At 33.3% G+C, this 21,886-nt stretch overlaps 2 protein-coding genes across 5 annotated transcripts in view; one reads left to right on the plus strand and one right to left on the minus strand.

Moving 5' to 3' along the window:
* Window positions 1-21,886, plus strand: part of LOC114326188 (telomerase-binding protein EST1A-like) — a 412,813-nt gene that overhangs the window by 41,351 nt on the left and 349,576 nt on the right. For all 4 annotated transcript variants that reach the window (XM_028274455.2, XM_050648854.1, XM_050648853.1 and 1 more), the window contains 4 exons: window positions 3,547-3,842; window positions 11,861-12,213; window positions 12,276-12,529; window positions 19,446-19,609. In XM_028274455.2, coding sequence (XP_028130256.2) covers window positions 3,547-3,842; window positions 11,861-12,213; window positions 12,276-12,529; window positions 19,446-19,609 — 1,067 coding nt within the window. The remainder of the gene's footprint in view (window positions 1-3,546; window positions 3,843-11,860; window positions 12,214-12,275; window positions 12,530-19,445; window positions 19,610-21,886) is intronic.
* Window positions 7,045-8,463, minus strand: LOC126883373 (uncharacterized). The gene is made up of 2 exons (XM_050648858.1): window positions 7,544-8,463; window positions 7,045-7,479 (listed from the first exon to the last, which is right to left on the minus strand). The coding sequence occupies exons 1-2, from the start codon at window positions 7,802-7,804 to the stop codon at window positions 7,303-7,305; spliced, it is 438 nt and encodes a 145-aa protein (XP_050504815.1). The 5' UTR covers window positions 7,805-8,463; the 3' UTR covers window positions 7,045-7,302.

The raw sequence follows: 21,886 nt of genomic DNA on the forward strand, positions 1-21,886 counted from the left end.
TATGTACACAAATTATCAGATCACAATTTTTCTAAAATTTTCCCTCTTGTCGGAAAATTTTTTAAGAAAATTTTGGGTTCCGATCTGCGTCATACCCTTTTAAATGCTTTACTTAGTGTGTGTACCAATTTTCAGCTAAATCGATTCAAAAGTAACCGAGAAACACTGTTTTAAATTTTTTTTTTGATAATACCTCCTCGTCGATAGCCTAAAAGAATTAAGTTTTCTGTTCGTTTGCCCCAACATTTTTGTCAGACAATTATATTTTTTGTTTAAGAATATAATTACTTGTAACCTACTACTTTTGTCGGAAAAATGGTTGTAAAGATAAGGGATGCACGAACCCAGCATAATTTGAAAGTATACTTTACTAATAAAAATAAATTTTTTGTCCGACTGTCGAGTTGCCCCAATATTTTTGTCCGACACTTTGATTTTTTGATTAAGAATATAATTACTTATAACCTACTAATGTTGTCGGAAAAATGGTTTTAAAGGTAAGGGTTGCACGAACCCAGTAAGATTCAAAAGACAGTTTATTAATAAAAATTAAATTTTTTGTCCTACTTTGGATTTGACCCAATATTTTTGTCGGACACTTAGATTTTTTGATTTGGAATATAACTACTTATAACCTGATACTTGTATCGGAAATTTTTTTTTATTTCGAGAAAAAAAACTACAGAACGATGTTTGTCGTTGTTCAAGGAGTATGTACACAAATTATCAGATCACAATTTTTCTAAAATTTTCCGTCTTGTCGGAAAATTTTTTAAGAAAATTTTGGGTTCCGATCTACGTCATACCCTTTTAAATGCTTTACTTGGTGTGTGTACCAATTTTCAGCTAAATCGATTCAAAAGTAACCGAGAAACACTGTTTTAAAATTTTTTTTTTTGATAATACCTCCTCGTCGATAGCCTAAAAGAATTAAGTTTTCTGTTCGTTTGCCCCAACATTTTTGTCAGACAATTATATTTTTTGTTTAAGAATATAATTACTTGTAACCTACTACTTTTGTCGGAAAAATGGTTGTAAAGATAAGGGATGCACGAACCCAGCATAATTTGAAAGTATACTTTACTAATAAAAATAAATTTTTTGTCCGGCTGTCGAATTGCCCCAATATTTTTGTCCGACACTTTGATTTTTTGATTAAGAATATAATTACTTATAACCTACTAATGTTGTCGGAAAAATGGTTTTAAAGGTAAGGGTTGCACGAACCGAGAAAGGTTTAAAAGACAGTTTATTAATAAAAATTAAATTTTTTGTCCGACTTTGGATTTGACCCAATATTTTTGTCGGACACTTAGATTTTTTGATTTGGAATATAACTACTTATAACCTGATACTTGTGTCGGAAATTTTTTTTTATTTCGAGAAAAAAAACTACAGAACGATGTTTGTCGTTGTTCAAGGAGTATGTACGCAAATATCAGATCACAATTTTTCTAAAATTTTCCCTTTGTCCGAAATTTTTTTGGGAAAATTTTGGGTTCCGATCTACGTCATACCCTTTTAAATGCTTTACTAAGTGTGTGTACCAATTTTCAGCTAAATCGATTCAAAAGTAACCGAGAAACACTGTTTTAAAATTTTTTTTTGATAATACCTCCTCGTCGATAGCCTAAAAGAATTAAGTTTTCTGTTCGTTTGCCCCAACATTTTTGTCAGACAATTACATTTTTTGTTTAAGAATATAATTACTTGTAACCTACTACTTTTGTCGGAAAAATGGTTGTAAAGATAAGGGATGCACGAACCCAGCATAATTTGAAAGTATACTTTACTAATAAAAATTAAATTTTTTGTCCGACTGTCGAGTTGCCCCAATATTTTTGTCCGACGCTTTGTTTTTTTGATTAAGAATATAATTACTTATAACCTACTAATGCTGTCGGAAAAATGGTTGTAAATAAAAAAATTTCAGGAAATTGACATCTTCGGCGCGTCCGACTGCGCATATGCCCCGTGAAAATTGTCCGACAAGGTTACCACATTATTGTAAAAAGGTTTTATGATAGATACCGTTAAAATTATCGATGTGGTAATAAATTTATTATTTTCATAAATTTGACATATTTAGCGTGTCCGACGCGTCATATGCCCCAATATTTTTGTCCGACAAAATTGTTTTCGTTGTTTATATGATAAAATCCATTGATTAAAATAGAATGACCAATGTGGTAATAAATTTTTTTCTTGCATAAAATTGACAACTTCGTCACCGCTTGACAGACAAACGCCCCACTACCATAATGCGCCAAGCTCAAAATTTGTCCGACTCCATCCAAATAACAAGTACAAAAAGTTTCAACGGTGTGGTCATAAATAATATTTGTATATGCGGGCCCAAGGCCTATAAGCTTTGAGTAGAGTTGATTTGACAATAGTGTCCAATATCATATTTGTTTGCTCTTACTTGTAATAAGCCTAACTGGTTACGGTCCTCTGCTACTGGAAATAGATCGTAGTAAGTAAAATGTACTGGCTCCGTTAAGAACGACTCTGAGCAAAGTTGCCGTTTAGGGAGATCCCAAAAAAGGAAGGGGAGAATAATGCACGGACGTAAGTGAGGGGTTACCATAATTAGCACCTACTTCCGAGTCCGAGCTTTTTCCCCTTTTTCTTGTTTAATGTCTTAACAATTTTTCTATTACATATTTTTCAAAAATTTTGGAATTCATTTGACAATGATAATCTCCACTATAAAATAGTAGTGTAGGCTCTATAAACCAGTTATGCTCCTTGGATAAATCCTTCCGAACAGCCAGCATGCACAACAAACAGTATATATCAATCTCCATAAAATCAATCAATCTCCATCCACTTCAATATTTTGTGTTAACTTGTATTTTTTAACTTCATCAACCATTTTTCATTTATTTATTTTTATTTCGGGAGGGGCCCGGGCCCCCTCGGCCCCCCCCTTATATTCGCCCTTGTATCTGTGTACATTGTTAATAAAACTTCTTAACTAATAACGGTGTTTTTTTCTTCTCCCAATATTTAGATGTCAAAACCATACTGGCTAAACTGGATATTTTAGCCAATACCTTAAATTTCTGACAAATTAACTGTAACACGAATTTGTCAGATAAAAATCTTCTACGCAGGTTCAGTGGTGGTTCACATGTTTCAGCTTCCATGACGTCTGTAGGCGTACTTTCCAAGTATCCAATACTGAGTCGAAGACATTTGTTTTTTATTTGATCTATTTTTATAAGATTTGATTTCGCTGCTGAATGGTAAAATAAAGAACCATAATCTAAAATAGATCTAACGAGTATTTTATAAAACAGTAACATTATTTTTGGATCCCCTCCCCATGAGGAATGACTGAAAGTTTTTAATAAATTTACACTATTTTCTGTTCTTTTGATTACATAATTTATGTGTTCTTTCCAATTTAATTTACAATCTAAAATTAATCACAATTAATACAATTAATACAATGTGGTTGAAGGTGGATCTAGCTTTTTCCATTCTTCATTTATTAAGGTGGTAAAGCCATTAAAACTTAAAGATTCATTCATGTTGCAGCTGCGTTTCGGATCAAACACGCTACCTGGTAAACCGAGAGGCAGGGGAAGGCTGAATTACGAACAAGAAATGCCCCCACCAGGAACGCCATTTGACTCAATGACACCAGATAGAGTTAGAAGTCCAGCCAGCTCGCGACCTTGTTCACCACCGTCCGTCAGAAGTCCCCAGAGTAGACCCTTGACTCCAGTCAATGATTATTCAGACAACAGACGAGGACAAAGGAGACAAGATGATATGGGGAATAAGGGACAGGATCGAAGAGATAATCAAAGAAGAGAATATGGTCATAGAAGGTTCGTATACAAATAATCATACATACAATCAAAAATACAGTTTTAAAGAAAATAAATTATTAGTCTAAAACATGTTTAAACTTTCTTGAGTATTTTGTAACCAGAATAAAAACCGCTAAACGCCTTAAAAATGAGTGGCGCATACAATATTCCAGCTACAAAAGATCTGATATGAATATTACGTGGCGCGAAAATTGATTTTCATTTTATGCCAAACAAAGTTCTAGTTTTATTTTAAAAGATTTTTTCATAATTGCTCAATTTGAAGAAAAACGCGCCACAAAAGAGTAACTTTGATACAGTTTGAATTTTGAAACTCTTTTGTGGCGCGTTGTACTTCAAATTTAGCAAATATTATGGAAAAATCTTTTAAAATAAAACTAGAATTTTGTTTTGCATCAAAATGAAAATAGATTTTCGCGCCACGTAATATTCATATCAGATCTTTTGTAGCTGGAATATTGTATGCGCCACTCATTCTTCAGCGTTTAGCGGTTTTTTATTGTTGTATCAGGAGTTTTTCAAAGTTATTTATAAATTAAATGTATGAAGTTGAATGCAATGTTTCTCGATTACACGTTAAGCTTTATAAATGGTCGCCTTTGTCGCATTATCTCCCAAATGATCTAGTGTCCATCGAATGTACACTAGATTTTTTTCTATTCGAAATAGATTGAAAAAAATATTGGGATGGCCGGTAAATATACTCGGATTGCCCGTTGCCTGATCAAATTTAGCGCAATTGTCGAAAAACCAAAATTTTCAAAGTTTGTTTTTCAGTTTTTTGGCTATACTGAGCCGTGTGTATGTCTGATCCTGACGGCTTAGATACCATTTGAAAGCATAACTCAACACTATTGATTTGGTGTATTTGCGGTTTCCTGTCTCTTCGTGAACGGAAGATATATACCCCCCAAAAATATGCCATTTTGTACCTACCAAGTCCTATAGCTGGCTTATGGTTGGTCAAAATTTAAAAACTACACCGGTTCTGAATCGGCCCTGACTCCCTCTTCAAACACAGAAAAAAAATTCAGATCGGTTTAACTTTTCCAGTCACATACATACATATCCACAAACATTTTCCCTTTTTTAAATAGAAATTTAGTCATATTTCTGAGCTCGGTAACTTTTGAATGGTACAACCGATTTTCAAAATTAGACATGCGTTGGAAAGGTAATGATCAGTACTATTAGAAGCCGCAAAGGTCGGACTTAAATTTTCGAAGTTTTTGGGAGTTTTGGGGACCAGAACGAAAAACAGACTCTAAATAGGAAGGGCCGTAAAATCCACACCCTTGGACCAAAATGGATGGTTGACATATGAATGGGTGAGTCTTTTCCTGAAGTTTAAGAGGGGAGTTGGCCCAATTTTCAATTCAGTCAGATTTAGAAAATCGAAAATTTCGTGTAAAACCTCGATATAACGGACTAGTTGGGGGGACCGAATGTCCGTTAAAGCCGAAAGTCCGTTATATACAAATAGGTTTAAAATCAACCAATTTTTTTTTAAATATATACTGTATTTGGATACAGTGCACAAATCTGAAGTAAAAAAAGGAATTAAGTTTTGCTTCCTACTTTTTTCTTTTCTACTTCATCTAAAAACTTTCTGCAATATAGATACTCGTTTTGTTGCCAAATTATTCACTGATCCATGGGTTGAATAAGCGATGTGTTTTTTGGTAAGAACATAAATATCTACTAATTTATTAAAGTTGCCATCTTCTGAATGTCAAATATTTTCAAGGGGCAGGAGCGTTGTCTAAAATCAATAAACATTTCATCTATTTCTACGGCATTTCCCGTTTCTTCTCTTGAAATTTTCTCACTGCGGGAACAAATTCTTTAAAGACCAATTTTTGAAAATATCTATGATGAACCATGCCCTATTAGAGCTATAATATGAAACGGGTAGATGATGCATTATATCTTTGACAACTCTAGGTTTACGAGATTTGCCAATAATTATAGCATTCAATTCATGCGATCCATCGGCGTTAGCACAAAGTATTATCGAGATCCTGTCCTTGCTAATTTTTCTTCCAGAATTCGATTTCTTTGCATTTATTTTTTACATTTGATCGGATTTTTTGTCCGTTATATCCGAAGTCCGTTAAATAGAGGTCCATTCTATCGAGGTTTCACTATACAGGGTAGTTCATCTTATTCGCCTCGGCCTCTGTACGGAAAACCACTTGATATTTTAAAAAAATTTTTTCACAGAAATATACAGGGCCTTTAATACTACAACCTAAAAATAATGTGAATTATACAGGGTGTTCCAAAAAAGAGTGGTATATCAAAGTTATATTTTTTCTTATGGAATGCCCTATATCTGATGACATTATTGAATTGACCTTAAAAAATAAGCTATACTTTCATAAGGGTTCCCTATACCTAAATACAGGGTGTTTTGATTTATTTCGATTTGTATAAAAATGTAAGGTTTTAGAAAAAAATAAATATCTACGAATCTCAGAAGCAGTAACAAATTCTTTCTTGGATCTTAATAATAGACTATTTAGCATACTTAAACAGATGCTTATTGCAACAAAATTTCTTACAGGGTGGTCAAAATATGAGATTGTTCTATTAACAAATTCAAGCTGTAATAACTTACTTATTTTAAATGGAACACCCTATATCTTACTAGTCTATCGCGTAGAAAATTTATTTAGCTTTCAATTTGTATTAGGGTTTCCTATACCTATCTTTTTACAGGGTGGTCAAAATATTAGATTGTTCTATTAACAAATTCAAGCTGTAATAACTTACTTATTTTAAATGGAACACCCTGTATCTTACTAGTATATCGAGTAGAAAATTTACTTAGCTTTCAATTCTTATTAGGGTTTCCTATACCTATCTAGCTTCATTTTTTAAATATTTAAAGATTTCCTAATTTGTAAGCTTTAAAAATTAGAATTAAGTACCTATGTCGTGGTTATAATGATGTAACCAATAAAAAACGGTACCGTTTTTAAAAAAAAAACCGTTTTTTATTGCAAAAAAAACGAAGCCTTCGTTTTTTTTGTTTTTTTTCGTTTTTTTTTTATTTTGATTTTTTAAGTGGGTACAGTTTATTTAATGACAAAAACATATAATAAATATAATATTCTGTATAATTTTATAACAAAATAAGTATTATTTCGTTTCATAATTAATTTCGTATAAATCCTTTAAATAAAAAGACCATGGGTATAAACAAAATAAGAAGAGTTTATTCGTTAACTTGCAAAATCAAAGCAAAAATAAGTAATAAAAATTTATCAAATAAAAAAAACAACGTCTTAATGATTGAAAAGGTTCAATTAATTAACCGAATCCCTTAAAGAACACTGATCCGTCCCGTCGCTATCTGCATTTTCTTCAGACTCTGAAGCTTCCTCTTCATCACTTTCAAAGACAGACTCCGACTGATCTGAATTGGATATTATCATTGGTTCCGGTTCAGATTCTAATGCAGGATTGACTGTGAAGCTAGGATAGCTGCAATTGTGTCCTCATTCCATAGAAAAGCCTTTTTGAATAGTCCTTCTTTTGCAATAAAATTGACAACGTCAGCTAAGACGGCTGCTTCATCGACATCTGGCATCTTCTGTGCTACCTTGTATATGACTTCTGTCGCATCAGTCTACATTAAATAAAAAAATTAATAGAAATATAACTAAAACCCACTATAACCTAAAAAAAATTACCATCTCATCTGAGCTAAGTTCGCAGCCACGATATTTTGGATCCAAAAGGTTAGCTACAAAATGAACACTATAAATAGCAAATTTCTTCCGATTTTCAAAAATTGCCCTTGTATCTGCTTCCTCTTTGGATAACAATGGACTTTTAGTGACATTTTCTAATGAGGTGTTAACCATTTTTTTTAATAAATGCAGACATTTTGAAATCGTTGGTGTGTCACCTTCTACAGAGGTAATTGTGTTAGCAATTGGTTCCAGAAGCATAATGTATCCTTGTACCCGGTCCCAAAATATATCGCTTAGAGCATTTTTTTTAAAGATGGGTGTTTGCTTACTGTCTTTTCAACTTCTTCATTGATAGCCATCCTTTTTATTATTTGTTTGTTAGCAAGCAATGATTGTAGACAAAGAACTAATGATCCCCATCTGGTAGGCACTGGGAGTTTAAGACTGCAACTTATTTTTAATTCGTTTTTTTTTCCTTTACCCACGCAGATAATATGTGGCTTTGTCGGATGGCCTTTGTAAGGGCAACAGCCTTGGCAGTAAACGATTTCAGACTTGTTAAATTTAGCACTAAATATTATTATATATATAGTTATTTAAATAAGCACTAAACACAAATATTTCCGGCACAAGGCAAGTAAATCACAAAATAACAACAGAACACCTGCAAAAGCTAATCGGTAATTCCCCGGTTTTCTCAGCGCCAACGAATACGAGCGTCCTGCTAAATTTCGGTGATTCCCCAAAAGCAACGACGTAAAAAAATAATAGATAAAGGCAGTAAGGGTTTAATGTTTCAATATTTTTTAAAAAGGAACGTCAAACACTGAGTTTCTAGATGTTTTGGATATAATATTGAAATATTGGGTGATTTTTAGGCTTACAAACAACTCCTAATATTGATATTGTTAATATTACGTTGATAAACTAATAAAAAACAATTAAAAACAAAAAAAACACGTTTTTTATTGTTTTTTTTTCGTTTTTTTTTAGAATTAAAAAAAAAAACACGTTTTTTTACATCACTACGTGGTTATGTACAACACATCACCAACACCGGCAATATACTTAAATATCTTAGTCAAGATAGTTTCATTAATAAAATACACATTTTTATTATTTAATCACACAGAGTGTTCTTATTTTAAATGACATACTCGATATTCTATTCTTTATAATGGAAGATATTTAAAATCTCTTCAATTCCATGTTAACATTCTCAATACACATGTTATTCTGTAAATATAAATTCCCATGTTATTCTGTAAATACCCATTTTTACATATTTTTGTACAATAGGCTCGTTTTCGTCAAAGTAGCCATTGCATTTAATTGTTTGTAATTGCGATTTAAAGATTCAAACAAAAAGTGGCGTTCTTAAATTTACTTAATAACCGTTGGGTTAAGATATGGAAAATACTTATACGGAATGAAATATAATTTAAATATCTTCCAGAATACGGCATCTAATATAGGGTATGCAGTTTAAAATAAACATATTATTCAATTATACATGTAGGCCAAAATCAACTAAAATAATACAACACTCTGTGTGATTACATGATAACAATGAAAATTTTATTATTAATGACAGTATCTTGTCTAAGTATATTGCCGGTGTTGCTGATGTGTTACATAAACACGACATAGGTACGTATGTAATTCTAATTTTTAAAGCTTACAAATTAGGAAATTTTAAATATTTAAAAAATGAAGGGAGATAGGTATAGGAAACCCTAATAAGAATTAAAAGCTAAGTAAATTTTCTACTCGATAGACTAGTAATCTACAGGGTGTTCTATTTAAAATAAGTAAGTTATTACAGCTTGAATTTGTTAATAGAACAATCTAATATTTTGACCACCCTGTAAAAAGATAGGTATAGGAAACCCTAATACAAATTGAAAGCTAAGTAAATTTTCTACTCGATAGACTAGTAAGATACAGGGGGTTCCATTTAAAATAAGTAAGTTATTACAGCTTGAATTTGGTAATAGAACAATCTCATATTTTGACCACCCTGTAAGAAATTTTGTTGCAATAAGCATCTGTTTAAGTATGCTAAATAGTCTATTATTAAGATCCAAGAAAGAATTTGTTACTGCTTCTTAGATTCGTAGATATTTATTTTTTTCTAAAGCCCTACATTTTTATAAAAATCGAAATAAATCAAAACACCCTGTATTTAGGTATAGGGAACCCTTATGAAAGTATAGCTTATTTTTTAAGGTCAATTCAATAATGTCATCAGATATAGGGTATGCCATAAGAAAAAATATAACTTTGATATACCACTCTTTTTTGGAACACCCTGTATAATTCACATTATTTTTAGATTATAGTATTAAAGGCCCTGTATATTTCTCTGAAGAAATTTTTTTAAAATATCAAGTGGTTTTCCGTACAGAGACCGAGGCGAATAAGATGAACCACCCTGTATATATAGTGTCGCGTGTAAGGGGGTGTGTGTGTGTGCGCCACTGACGAGAACTGCCGTTCTCTGGTAATACATAAACAAGAGCTATTTGTCAGTAATATAATAAAATTTATAACCAAGGTCATTCAAAGTCAAACCACAGTTGTGATTTCCTAAAAAAATGTACATTTTGGATATTATCACGTCGACTTCGCTACGTTGAGCTTTCGACCCCGCCTCTAGAGTTTTTATCTGGACTTATGTGCTCATTATCCTTCAGACAGTGAGTGTAGTAGTGCATTCAGGGAAGTGAGACAAAATTAGACCTGGTGAAGATTCTAGAGGGAAATAACAATATAATAATAAATATAGAGGAACAGGGAGACATATAGGATATAGGGGAGAGAGAGACTAAGATAGAGGTAGAGGGAGACAAATTTGGAAGGGCAATGAGACAAAGATGAGGAAGATGAGACCAAGTTAGAAGGAGAGGGTGGTAAAGATAGATGGAGGGGGTAGAGGGGGAGGAAGAGGTAGAGAGAGTAAGAGTGATAGACAGATATATAGAGAAATAAAGAGATATACTAGAAAATCTGGTAGAAGGCGGAATTGTATCTTCGCATTTACCCTGTGTAAGCTAGCATCAGGTGATGAAAAACTTGTTATAATGATTTATTGAAATAAAAAAGAACAACTTCAAAAATGAACTGATTATTTTAAGTGCAGTCCGGTTATACAAACAAAATATAATTACAATTAAATAAACGGACACAACGACGATATAAAAAATGCCGGTAGTTTCGCGTAGTCTTTCACTTTCAGTTCATATTTGTATTGTGTGAATATTACGAATCGAATGTCTAATATGATCTCATTTAATATGGTTCGACTTTTGACCGTGAATTCGTACACTTCCTTGAAGATCATAATAGGATGTCGCCAGTCAATCCTGGAATTTGCTAAGTGGATAAAAGCAGCACCGTGCATACGGGTTTTAACACAGCGGCGTAGTATTAATCACTGTTGCGCAATTAAAAACAAAAATAAATTTAAAAGTTTGCTTGAAACTCTACATATACAGAGAGAGATAAAGATCGCCAAAAAAAGATGCTTTTGTTTTAAATTGTTTTTTTACTTATTGTTTCTATATTATCGATGGCTTAGTGTGAAAACCTCGTATCTCATTAAATTACAATTTTACAGGAGAGGCAAAAAACTGATTTTTTGCATAATATAATCTAAAAACAAAAACTACCCTTACATATTTTAATTTGAGCACATTGAGACAAATATCTGATCTTGGCCCAGAGCTGAAAGTGTTAAATGTTGCTATTAAATTGAAAATAAAAATATTAACTATGAAAAACACGTAAATATCCTTGCAGTACATAGAGCATTTGCCCAAGTAACTATGATAACCTCGTATATCTTGATATACGTGTTTTTCATCTAAAATGAGGTTGTGTTTATGATTATTTACGAGGTTTTCATTTTTCATAGCTTATTGCACACCTCCAAATACTAGGTTGATACAGTACAAATCTTTTGACTTAAGGTTCATAAAATGTTTCTATATACCGGACTACCTTTTGTTGTTCACAAAAAAACATTTCTCCAAGTCGAATTTTTTAAGCAAACACTCCAAATTAAGTACCAAATTCGTGGTTATAAATATACGTGGTATTCACACTAAATCAAGAGAGCAATTGATATACGTGGTTTCCTTTTTCGGATGTAAGAAAATAGTCTGGTGTATTTGGATTTTTTCTAACAGTTGTAAATCGTGAGATACAAGGTTTTCAAACTAAACCACCAAAATGTCATTTTCGAAAAAAAATGAGATACGAGGTTTTCACACTAAGCCATCGTTATGTAGAATTTATTTTTTTACGTTTTAGGGATGGCAAAAATTTCCCCAGAGAAAGAGACAATTTTAACAATAGGGAAAACTTCAATAGGGATAGAGACAATAATAGAGACGGTTATAGAGAGCATTACAATCAAAGGTGGGAAGACGATTATAGGGAACCACGCCAAAAAGATCGAAACCGAGATGGACACAATAGAGAAAACCACAATAGGGACAATTACAATCGAAGAGATCGAGACCCGAGAGATCCTAGAGACAACAGGGACAATAGAGATAACAGAAATAATAGAGATCATAGGGACGTTAGAGACAATAGGGATAATAGGGAATACAGAGATAATAGGGAATACAGAGATAACAGAGACCACAGAAGAGGTGGAGGTAAGGATAAATTAGATTTTATAAACTTTTCTTTTGTTGCTCATGATATTTTTGACTCGTAGGTGGCGGCCACAGGGATAGACGAAGAGACCATCGTAGGGACAGAGACAGAAGAAGTAGCAGTAAAGATAACTATACCCAGCCCGCTCCCAGCGTAGCTCCTGAAGAAAGCTGGGACGATCCACCAAGCATACAACCAGCGCATTCGATTGCCGAAGTGCAGCCTCAAAGTCAAGCCCGTCCAGAACAACTAGATTTTCACATTAGCTCCGAGGCTATCAATAGTTTGATTCCCAGCATGATATCTTCAACTTTGGTAGGTATAAAACACAAAACTTTGGATCATTCAGCTAGACAAGCTTTACAAAATTTAGCTGTGATAGTCGTCACTAATCTGCATTGCCAATTGCAATCTCTCAATTAACTCAAATTTTTGCTGTCCTATTTCATCGCTTTCTATAATTCGTTTCTTTCCATTCAATACGTCTTCAATTTCGACAGATGTCACTTGAGATTATACAGCTGAATCTGCATATTGGAATAGCCTTCGTACTAAGCAAAACTATTCTTATAACCGGGATATTCTAATAACTGATCATTAATGGCTAGTAGAAACGTTTCAGGACCTCAAATTTCTATTCCTTAAACCGGGATATTCCTATAACAGGTATTCTAATAAGCGGGTTCGACTGTAGTTGACAAAGCGATACCTAATGACCACCCCACAACCAGGTAGATTCAGTGAGATGGTTTTGGCCCATTTCACTGCTCCCTTTTTAGATCTGTTGTGGTCCTCTAGTCCTACATTCACAGAATAATCAGCCGAGAGATCTATTTAGAAAAATACGCTACTTAACAAGAGACTTTAAAGCCAGAACTTGGGCCATTGAAGACAACACTGGAACTCCGAGAACAAACAGAGAAGATATAACAGAGACATGGAGATCGTATTGCAGGGACCTATGATCAACGCCAAGAACCTGTTAACCAAATCTCTGACGAGGTGGAAGAAGAACCTGATTTACATGAAAATTAAGTAAGACTCGTGATCAGTAAGCTCAAATATAATAAAGCACCAGGTCCAGATATGATAACAGCCGAAATGCTTAAAGCCACAGAAGAAACTGGCGTAAAATTACTTCATCTACTCTGTAACCAAATATGGCATTCTAAACAAGGGCCTGAAGACTGGACAAAATCTACAATAACGACAATTCATAAAAAAGGCAGCTTCATAAATGCGACAATTATAGAACTATTTCTCTTAAAATCACATGCCAGTAAAATAATGCTACATATAATCAATGAGAGACTAAAAACATTCCTTCAAAGAGAAATTCCACAAGAGCAAACTGGATTTACCAAAGGTAGAGGTACTCGAGAACACCTGTTGAATATAAGACAGATAATCGAAAAATCTAGGGAATTCAATATTCCACTGTACATAATATGCTTTATAGATTATCGTAAGGCGTTCGACAGGGTCAAGTGGAGACACTTATGGCGAATACTAAAAGAAGTAGGCGTACCCAACACCTTATTTCGCTTATAACTGAACTATACGAACACACTACTGGATCGTTTAAAGTGCTTGACACACTTTCAAACGAATTTCATCCAGAACGGGGTGTCAGACAGGGATGTATACTATCTCCACAATTATTCAATATACATGGAGAGCATATTATGGAAGAGCACTTGAAGGATGGAAAAAAGGCATCTCAATAAATGGTCATAAAATAAACAACCTACGTTTCGCAGATGCCAGCCCAGATGGCAGAAGTCGCCACAGCAAAAATGACCACAATATGGAAGGACTGTCAAATTTCAAGTGCGTTAAAGATGAGGTTGACCAACTGCTTAATATTCCCAATACTGACTTACGGATGTGAATCTTGGACCCTGAGAAATTCGGAAAGAAGAAAGATAGACGCCACTGAAATGTTCTGTTGGAGACGAATGCTACGAATTCCTTGGACCGACCATAGAACAAATAAATCAGTTTTAAGAGAGCTAAAAGTTAGCCAACGACTCTCCAGTAAAGTCCATCTCCAACAATTAAAATGCTTTGGACATGTTATGAGAGCAAACACAGAAAACATGGAAAGGCTCATTATACAAGGAAAGGTGGAAGGCCAAAGATCACGAGGAAGATCCCCAACAAGATGGATCGGTCAAATTACAGGAATATGCAAAAGACCTATGCATGAGTTAAAAGAAATGACCAGAGACAGAGATCTTTGGAGACGGACAATACACGACATCACGTCGACCACTACACTCCCTCCGGGGGGTCAGGATTGAAGAGAGAGAGAGAGTCCTACATTACATTCTCTAGCCTGACCCTTTTTAAAAGGGTCGAGACTGAACATTCCATGTAGTTATTTTCCGGTAGAAAATTGCTAAAGGCAAGAATGCAAGGAAAAAGACCTGTTGGAAGACCAAAAAAGAGATGGGAAGACGAAGTAGATGAGGATGCCAAAAACCTCCTAAAAACGCGTCCATGGAGAAGAACAGCAGTAAATCGAAATAATTGGAGAAGCTTGCTGAAGGAGGCCAAGGCCCGATTTAGGCTGTAGTGCCATTGGATGGATGGATTTTCAGGTGGCTTTTCTTCGCCTAATACAAAGAAATGCACACCTGCCAGGCTGTCACACTGATATAAAATCTGCTCTACTGTTTCTTCTTCTAGGTGACAGATTCTGCATCGGTCATCATCTGCCAATCGCATCAGCTTCAACTGCCAATTCAGCTTACAGTGCCTCGTTAGCAGACCTACTATGGCTTTGACTGTTTTTCTCTCCTTGCTTATTAGGTCTACCGTAAATTTTGGCGAATGTTCTATAATGAACTATTTCGCCTGTCTTTGTCCTGGTGAATTCCTCCACCATCCAGAGATTTCTGAGCTACTCACTTTCTTGTAGCCGTTCTTGTTACTGCCTTTACAAGGTCTCAGAAGGGTTCCGGTCCAACGAATGGCATCGATGGTTTGTTGTTTTGATTTGATGCAAATGGCCTTGTTTGGCCATTTCGTGCCCCGATATCCAGGCTATCATAATCATAACCTTGTTATTTGGCTTACGGGTTAATCCATGCCAAGTGGTCCAATATAAATTAAGTTGGTTGCTTGACTATTTTTAATATTTTTTATTTTTCTATCTTTTAAACTTCAGTCCATAGAGACTACAGAATTCCATTTATTTTATTTTTAAAAAATTTAGTTTGCCGGTGACGGCCATTTTTGTTAAAGCGTATCGATCATTTTCAGGGAAAACATGGCTTCTTTCTTTAGCCAATATTTTTACTGAGATTTGTCCTAGAACAATAAATGAAAAACCAAACTTTTTAGAAAAGTATGCTCTAAAAAACGGCCTATAGCATTATTTAATTTCAAACTACCCTTAAGGCCTTAAATGAACCTCAAAGTTTGAATAGGTGAACTGATAAAATTCCATTTTCAGCATTTTCTTAACAGCATAAGGCAAGCCGATATAGGTTTGTAATTTTTTTCTGGAAAAGACATACGTACATACGTTAAATAAAAAAGAATGTGTGTGTGTACTTTGTACGCACGTAAGAAGTTATACTTCTATTATATGATTTAAACGAAATTAATATACTTTTTATTTATATTTTATTTAAATATTAAACTAATTTATACTTACTACTTCTCAAACATTTTTATTAAAACAGTGCCAAAAATTAAAATAATAAAAGAATAAAACACACACAAACACATTAAAAATGCCACAAATGATTTCTGAACATTAATTGTCGGAAATTTTTTTAACTAAATACGTATTTTCTGAAAATAAAATTATATAATAAATATACTTACAATCATAAAATGTATAAAAAAAAAATAAAAGTTTTTATTGGGATTCGAACCAGCTATCAGCGCGGTTGGTATATTGGGGTTCATTCGCCTTAAACGCTTCGCCACGGAGGCAATGTGTCATTATGTGCGAAGATCGACTAACTAAACGGATTAAGCTTTTGACATTTTTGAATTAAATTAAATTATTTTGATTTTGAATTGAAAAAATACAACAAAACATAGAGTAAGAAAACAATATATTAGGTGAACATTGATAGAAATTTTGATCGTAATCAAATTATGTAAATAAAAGTATTACATACTATGTATTTTGGTAGGTTCAAATAGGTAGGTACCTATGATACATTTACAATTATTACGTGCCTGTTGCTTTTAAAAACTATTTAAATGTCACTACAATTATAAACTTTTTTGTTTCTGTCCTCACAACAATAAAACTAATATACAGTTGAGTCCGCGAGTCTTTACCCGTGCGTCATCATTTAAAGCATACGAAATAAGTCGGAAATTTATTTCACGTAACAACAACTGACAGAAAGTGGCTACTGTTCCGATTACGGGTTTTATTTTAAAATTTGACGTTATCAAATATATAGAACGTCAAATGTAAGTTTTGCTTCAAAATTTTTGTGCAGAATTACAGCTACATTTGAAGTAGCTTAATAAATTATTTTATTATTATTGATTAATAAATAAATAAACAATTTATAAAAAAATTCAATAACATATTTTATTTTTGTTATTTTATTCACTTTGACCGGAATCTAAACACAATCATTTCTTTACTGTGTGAGTAACGTTAGCTTTGTATGTTTTAAATATTAATTGCCAAAATATAATTATTTACCTTAAAATTTCAGAGCCCAATATAAAATTAGTTGTGAAAACAACTGTTTGTGTAATATAAAGAAACTTCAAAACGCAAAAATTAGACAAAAACCGCAAAAAATTCAACTGACTGACAGCCACAAAAATAAACAAAGCAGAAACGTCAAACAAATTGTGCTTAAAATATGAAAACATACCGAATCGTCTTTTTTTGTACCTATCTCTTTTCAATGCATTGAGTCTAGATGGTTCATAAAAATAACATGTGTTTTTACTTAATAACAAACGGCAGCTGGTTTGTCATGAGTTTCATGCGTGAAAGAGAATGATGCTAGATAAAAAGTTTGTGTTTTATCTCGCCAGGTATTAATGACGCACGGGTAAAGACTCGCGGACTCAACTGTATTATACATTTGTTTACCTTTATATTGAACAATTATTTATTATTGACAGATCATTTCAACACCCAATCAGAGCCCGTATAACGACTAATACCATACTGTCGGTGTGCGCATGCGCGCAGATCAATATAAATTCACCCTCAATCTCAATCGCGCCTAAAGAAGTATAACTTCAAAAAAAGTTTGAGACTTGAGTAAATTTTTTCAAAAAAAATCTCAAAAACGTAATTTTTTGAAAAATCTCAAAGTTTGACCCCTTATATCTCTGATGGGCACGGATGAAAAAATTTGAAATTTGGCTGAATGTTAGCCCCTAGCAAGTAGAATAAGGAGTAAAAATTTGGAGTTGCAGACTTACGTCATATGGGAGTTACAGGCCTGAAAAAATGGTAAAAATCAAAATGGTCCAAATTTGAGCGTTTGCGGGCAGGGTAATTAAAATTCAAATAAACTGTCTAATGAAATAAAAATTAATCTATTTTCCAAAGAATAGAGTTCACCTTGATATTTGGCAGTTATTAGATTTTAAGGGAATGCAGAAACAGGTCGATTTTTATTTTTAAATTACAATTTTTTTATATATATTTCATACGTCTCCATGACGTGTCATCGTCAGTGACGTCATCCACCTGGGCGTGATGACGTAATCGATTATTGTTTTAATGGTAATAGGGGTCGTATGTTATCTCATTTGAAAGAGTGTTCAATTCTATGTTCAGTAATATAAACAATAATATAATTATTTATACAGGGTGACCAAAAAATAATTTTTGAATTAAATGAACTGACACAAAAAGTAGAATGTATGTAATTTATTTAACTCAAAATACATTTTATTTCTGTCATAAAATAGAAAAAAAAAATATTATTTGGCAAATAAACATTGCTTTTCGCTTAAATTAAACAAACTGTCAAGAGGTAAGTGGGAGGCTGTTTGTGATTTAATTTAAGCGAAAATAAATGTTTATTTGTGAAATAAACATTTTTTTCTATTTTCTGACAGTAGTACAATGTATTTTTAGTTGCCACAAGACACTTATTCCCATTTAAAAAAATCATCGATTACGTCATCACGCTCTGATGGATGACGTCACGTAGTATGAAATATATCCCAAAAAGTTGCAATATAATAAAAATAAAAATGGACCTATTCGGCATTTCCTTAAAATCTAATAGGTAACTATTGCCAAATATCGAGGTGGACTCTTTTCTTTGGCCCACCCTGTATAAATTTATATTCATTGTGAAATCTGGTGAAAATAGATTAATTTTTATTTCATTAGACAGTTTATTTGAATTTTAATTACCCTGCCCGCAAACGCTCAAATTTTGACCGTTTTGATTTTTACCATTTTTTCAGGCCTGTAACTCCTATATGACGTAAGTCTGCAACTTCAAATTTTTACTCCTTATTCTACTTGCTAGGGGCTAACATTCAGCCAATTTTCAAATTTTTTCATCCGTGCCCATCAGAGATAGGTATAAGGGGTCAAACTTTGAGATTTTTCAAAAAATTACGTTTTTGAGATTTTTTTTTTGAAAAAAGTTACTCAAGTCTCAAAGCTCAAACTTTTTTTATTTAAAGTATGTACGTATGTCTTTTCCAGAAAAAAATTACGAACCAATATCGGGTTGCCTTATGCTGTTAAAAAATGCTGAAAATGGAATTTTATCAGTTTACCTATTCAAACTTTGAGGTTTATTTAAGGCCTTATGGGTAGTTTGAAATTAAATAATGCTATAGGCTGTTTTTTAGAGCATACTTTTCTAAACAGTTTGGTTTTTGATTTATTGTTCTAGGACAAACCTCAGAAAAAATATTGGCTAAAGAGCGAAGCCATGTTTTCCGTGGAAATGATCGATACGCTTTAACAAAAATGGCCGTCACCGGCAAACTAAATTTTTTAAAAATAAAATAAATGGAATTCTGTAGTCTCTATGGACTGAAGTTTAAAAGATAGAAAAATAAAAAAATATTAATAATAGTCAAGCAACCACCTTTGGACCACTTGGCTTGGATTGACCCTTACGGATTCAAAATCGAATATTTTTCCCTACATAGAAATGAGTCTATTGAATGTCGAATGTAATATTTTAAGTTATTCAAAAAACTTTCTCAGCATTTATTGTAATTATTTTACAACCTTTTTTTTTATAAAATTTAGGATTGGAGTGAAGAGGTGGAGCTGCAAGATCGACTAGAATCTGAATATTTGAGTGACGCTCTTACGAGAAGTTCTTCGATAGTCAGTCTGCAAGAAGTAGGAGGCATGAAATCTTTGCCTGTAAACCTTAACGAACAGCCAGCTTCAGCAAGCAAATCTAGAAGGTATGTATATCAAAAATAATTGTTTTCTCATTTTTAATATTGAAATTGTAACCTACTATCAACGGAACGCCAATGTATAAGCTATAATCAACTTTGGGAGTCCATGTGCAGTCTACAATTAACAATTTCGTTGGCTCTAGCCAGCTCATAGATTCTAAAAAGTATATTCGGCCTCCACCAAAAGATACAGCCCTAAACTACAATAAATTAATACATAATTCAAAAAGTATGTTGAACAAAGTACAAGAAGTGCTTAACCAGCTCGATGTTGGTACCAGTTATATACAACCATTTGTCCAGTTGTTAGCTTCATAAACACTCCTGTTTCCATTCTTTCAAAATTCATACTCAATCTTATTAACAACATGACGAACTTCACCCTCGTTTCTCAGTCAAAAACACAAGTCATCTTGTCAACAATCTCCAACAAATCCGACTTCGGCCAAACATTACCATGCTTTCATTTGATGTTAACAATCTTTTTACTTCAGTCCCAAAACAAGAAACTATTAATCTGGTACACTCTCTTCTAAGAGCAAGTTCTCCATTGGTATCGTTATGTTGATGATTGTTTATTGATCATCTCAGGTAACTCGAATACAGCTGATTTATTACTTTCTAAAATTAATCAAATCCACCCCAATATTAAATTCACCATGGAATTAGAGGCATTCCAATCAATTAATTTTCTTGACCTTACTATTACCAGATTAAATGACCACTTCGATTTCAGTATCTTTAGGAAACCGACACAGACTGACCACTTCATACCACTATCTTCTAGCCACCCAATGTCACACAAATTTTCCGCCTTTCAGTTACATACACCGCCTTGAAACCATTCCCTTATCACAATCCAATTACAATAAAGAATTTAAACATACTTCGTCAAATAGCCTTTAATAACGGTTACGATCCACACATCATAGACAAGCTCATTCATAAAAGACAGCTTAAAGTCTTAACACATGCTGCGTTCCATGGGGATTTGACAACCAAACCTACTTATGCTTCTATACCCTTCCACCAAGATAGGCTATCTGGGGATATTTCAAGTACATTATTATCAAAATATGTATGTATGTATTATCAAAAATCAGTAGACAACATCCAAATTTCTTTTAAAGTATCCAACAACTTGGGACAATCTCTATCCAATTCTAAAGATAGTATCAATTACATGAATCGTAGTGGTGTTTATAGACTACAATGTTCTGACTGTGATGCTACTTACATAGGAAGAACTTGTAGATCACTTGCTTCTCGCTCTCTTGAACACACCAAAAGAGAGAACACCTCTACCTTTTCTCAACATCTTAAACTTAAAAATCATACTTTGAACATCCCAGATGATGTCTCTCTACTTCACAACATCCCACAGAAAGACTTTTTAAATTAGACTTGTACGAGGACCTAGAAATAATCAATGAAAAACAAAAAAGTCCGAATTGTGTCAACCGCCATGTTTCGTTCAATCGGGACTTCCAACCGCTCTATCGACAACTTTTTTCTTAACACATTTACAATATTACTTCTCCCCCCCCCTTCTACTGCTTCGTTCACATGTTCACTTTCACACTTATAATTTATCTGGTACAATTCACAATAATCTTCTTTTTATCTTCACCCATCAAACCATTTTCATCTATTCATAACATACATATAAATTACTGATATCATCATCCACACAAATCCACATTATATAAATTTTCATCTATATACAACCCACCACCATATTCTACATATGACTATTCTCACCCTATCTATTCAATCTTCTATAGTAAAACCAAATCAAAAGTCTAATTTTCTTTCTGGGTCCCGTTCATGTTCCATTCTCATTAATTTCCTCATAGACATTTCATACCCATCCCCTCCCCTCCCTACTGTCATCTTCATCTTATGGCGGTTTGGTTTTTAAACCCTTAAGGATCCGGGCAGCCTGCGGGGACTTTAGGAATTAGTCGCCTAAGGTTGAGCCTGTGCTTTTTTAATGATACGTCCCCCTAGATTATTTAGGACTTTTTTACACCTCAGTCACACCCATTGTGACCTTTTTTTAAACTTACACAAATTCCAACAGCCATCAATAAGTTAAATAAATTCGATAACTTTAAATCAACACAAAATTGCTTTTTTAAATCTTAGGTCTTTTGACAACAAGATTTGTTTACTGACTTTAGTTTTCGAATGCAAACATTTGTGTAATGTGGTTTGCCTAACCACATCCACTGACAATATACGTGAATACATTTTTAACTACAACATCTAGTTTATTAT

Source organism: Diabrotica virgifera, chromosome 4 (assembly GCF_917563875.1).
Source record: "Diabrotica virgifera virgifera chromosome 4, PGI_DIABVI_V3a".
NCBI lineage: Eukaryota > Metazoa > Arthropoda > Insecta > Coleoptera > Chrysomelidae > Diabrotica > Diabrotica virgifera.

Coding starts and splice junctions, on each gene's coding strand:
- LOC126883373 (XM_050648858.1), bottom strand. CDS start 7,804: ATGCTTCTGGAACCAATTGCTAACACAATTACCTCTGTAGAAGGTGAC. Junction 7,480..7,543: donor AACTTAGCTCAGATGAGATG/GTAATTTTTTTT, acceptor TATTTAATGTAG/ACTGATGCGACAGAAGTCAT.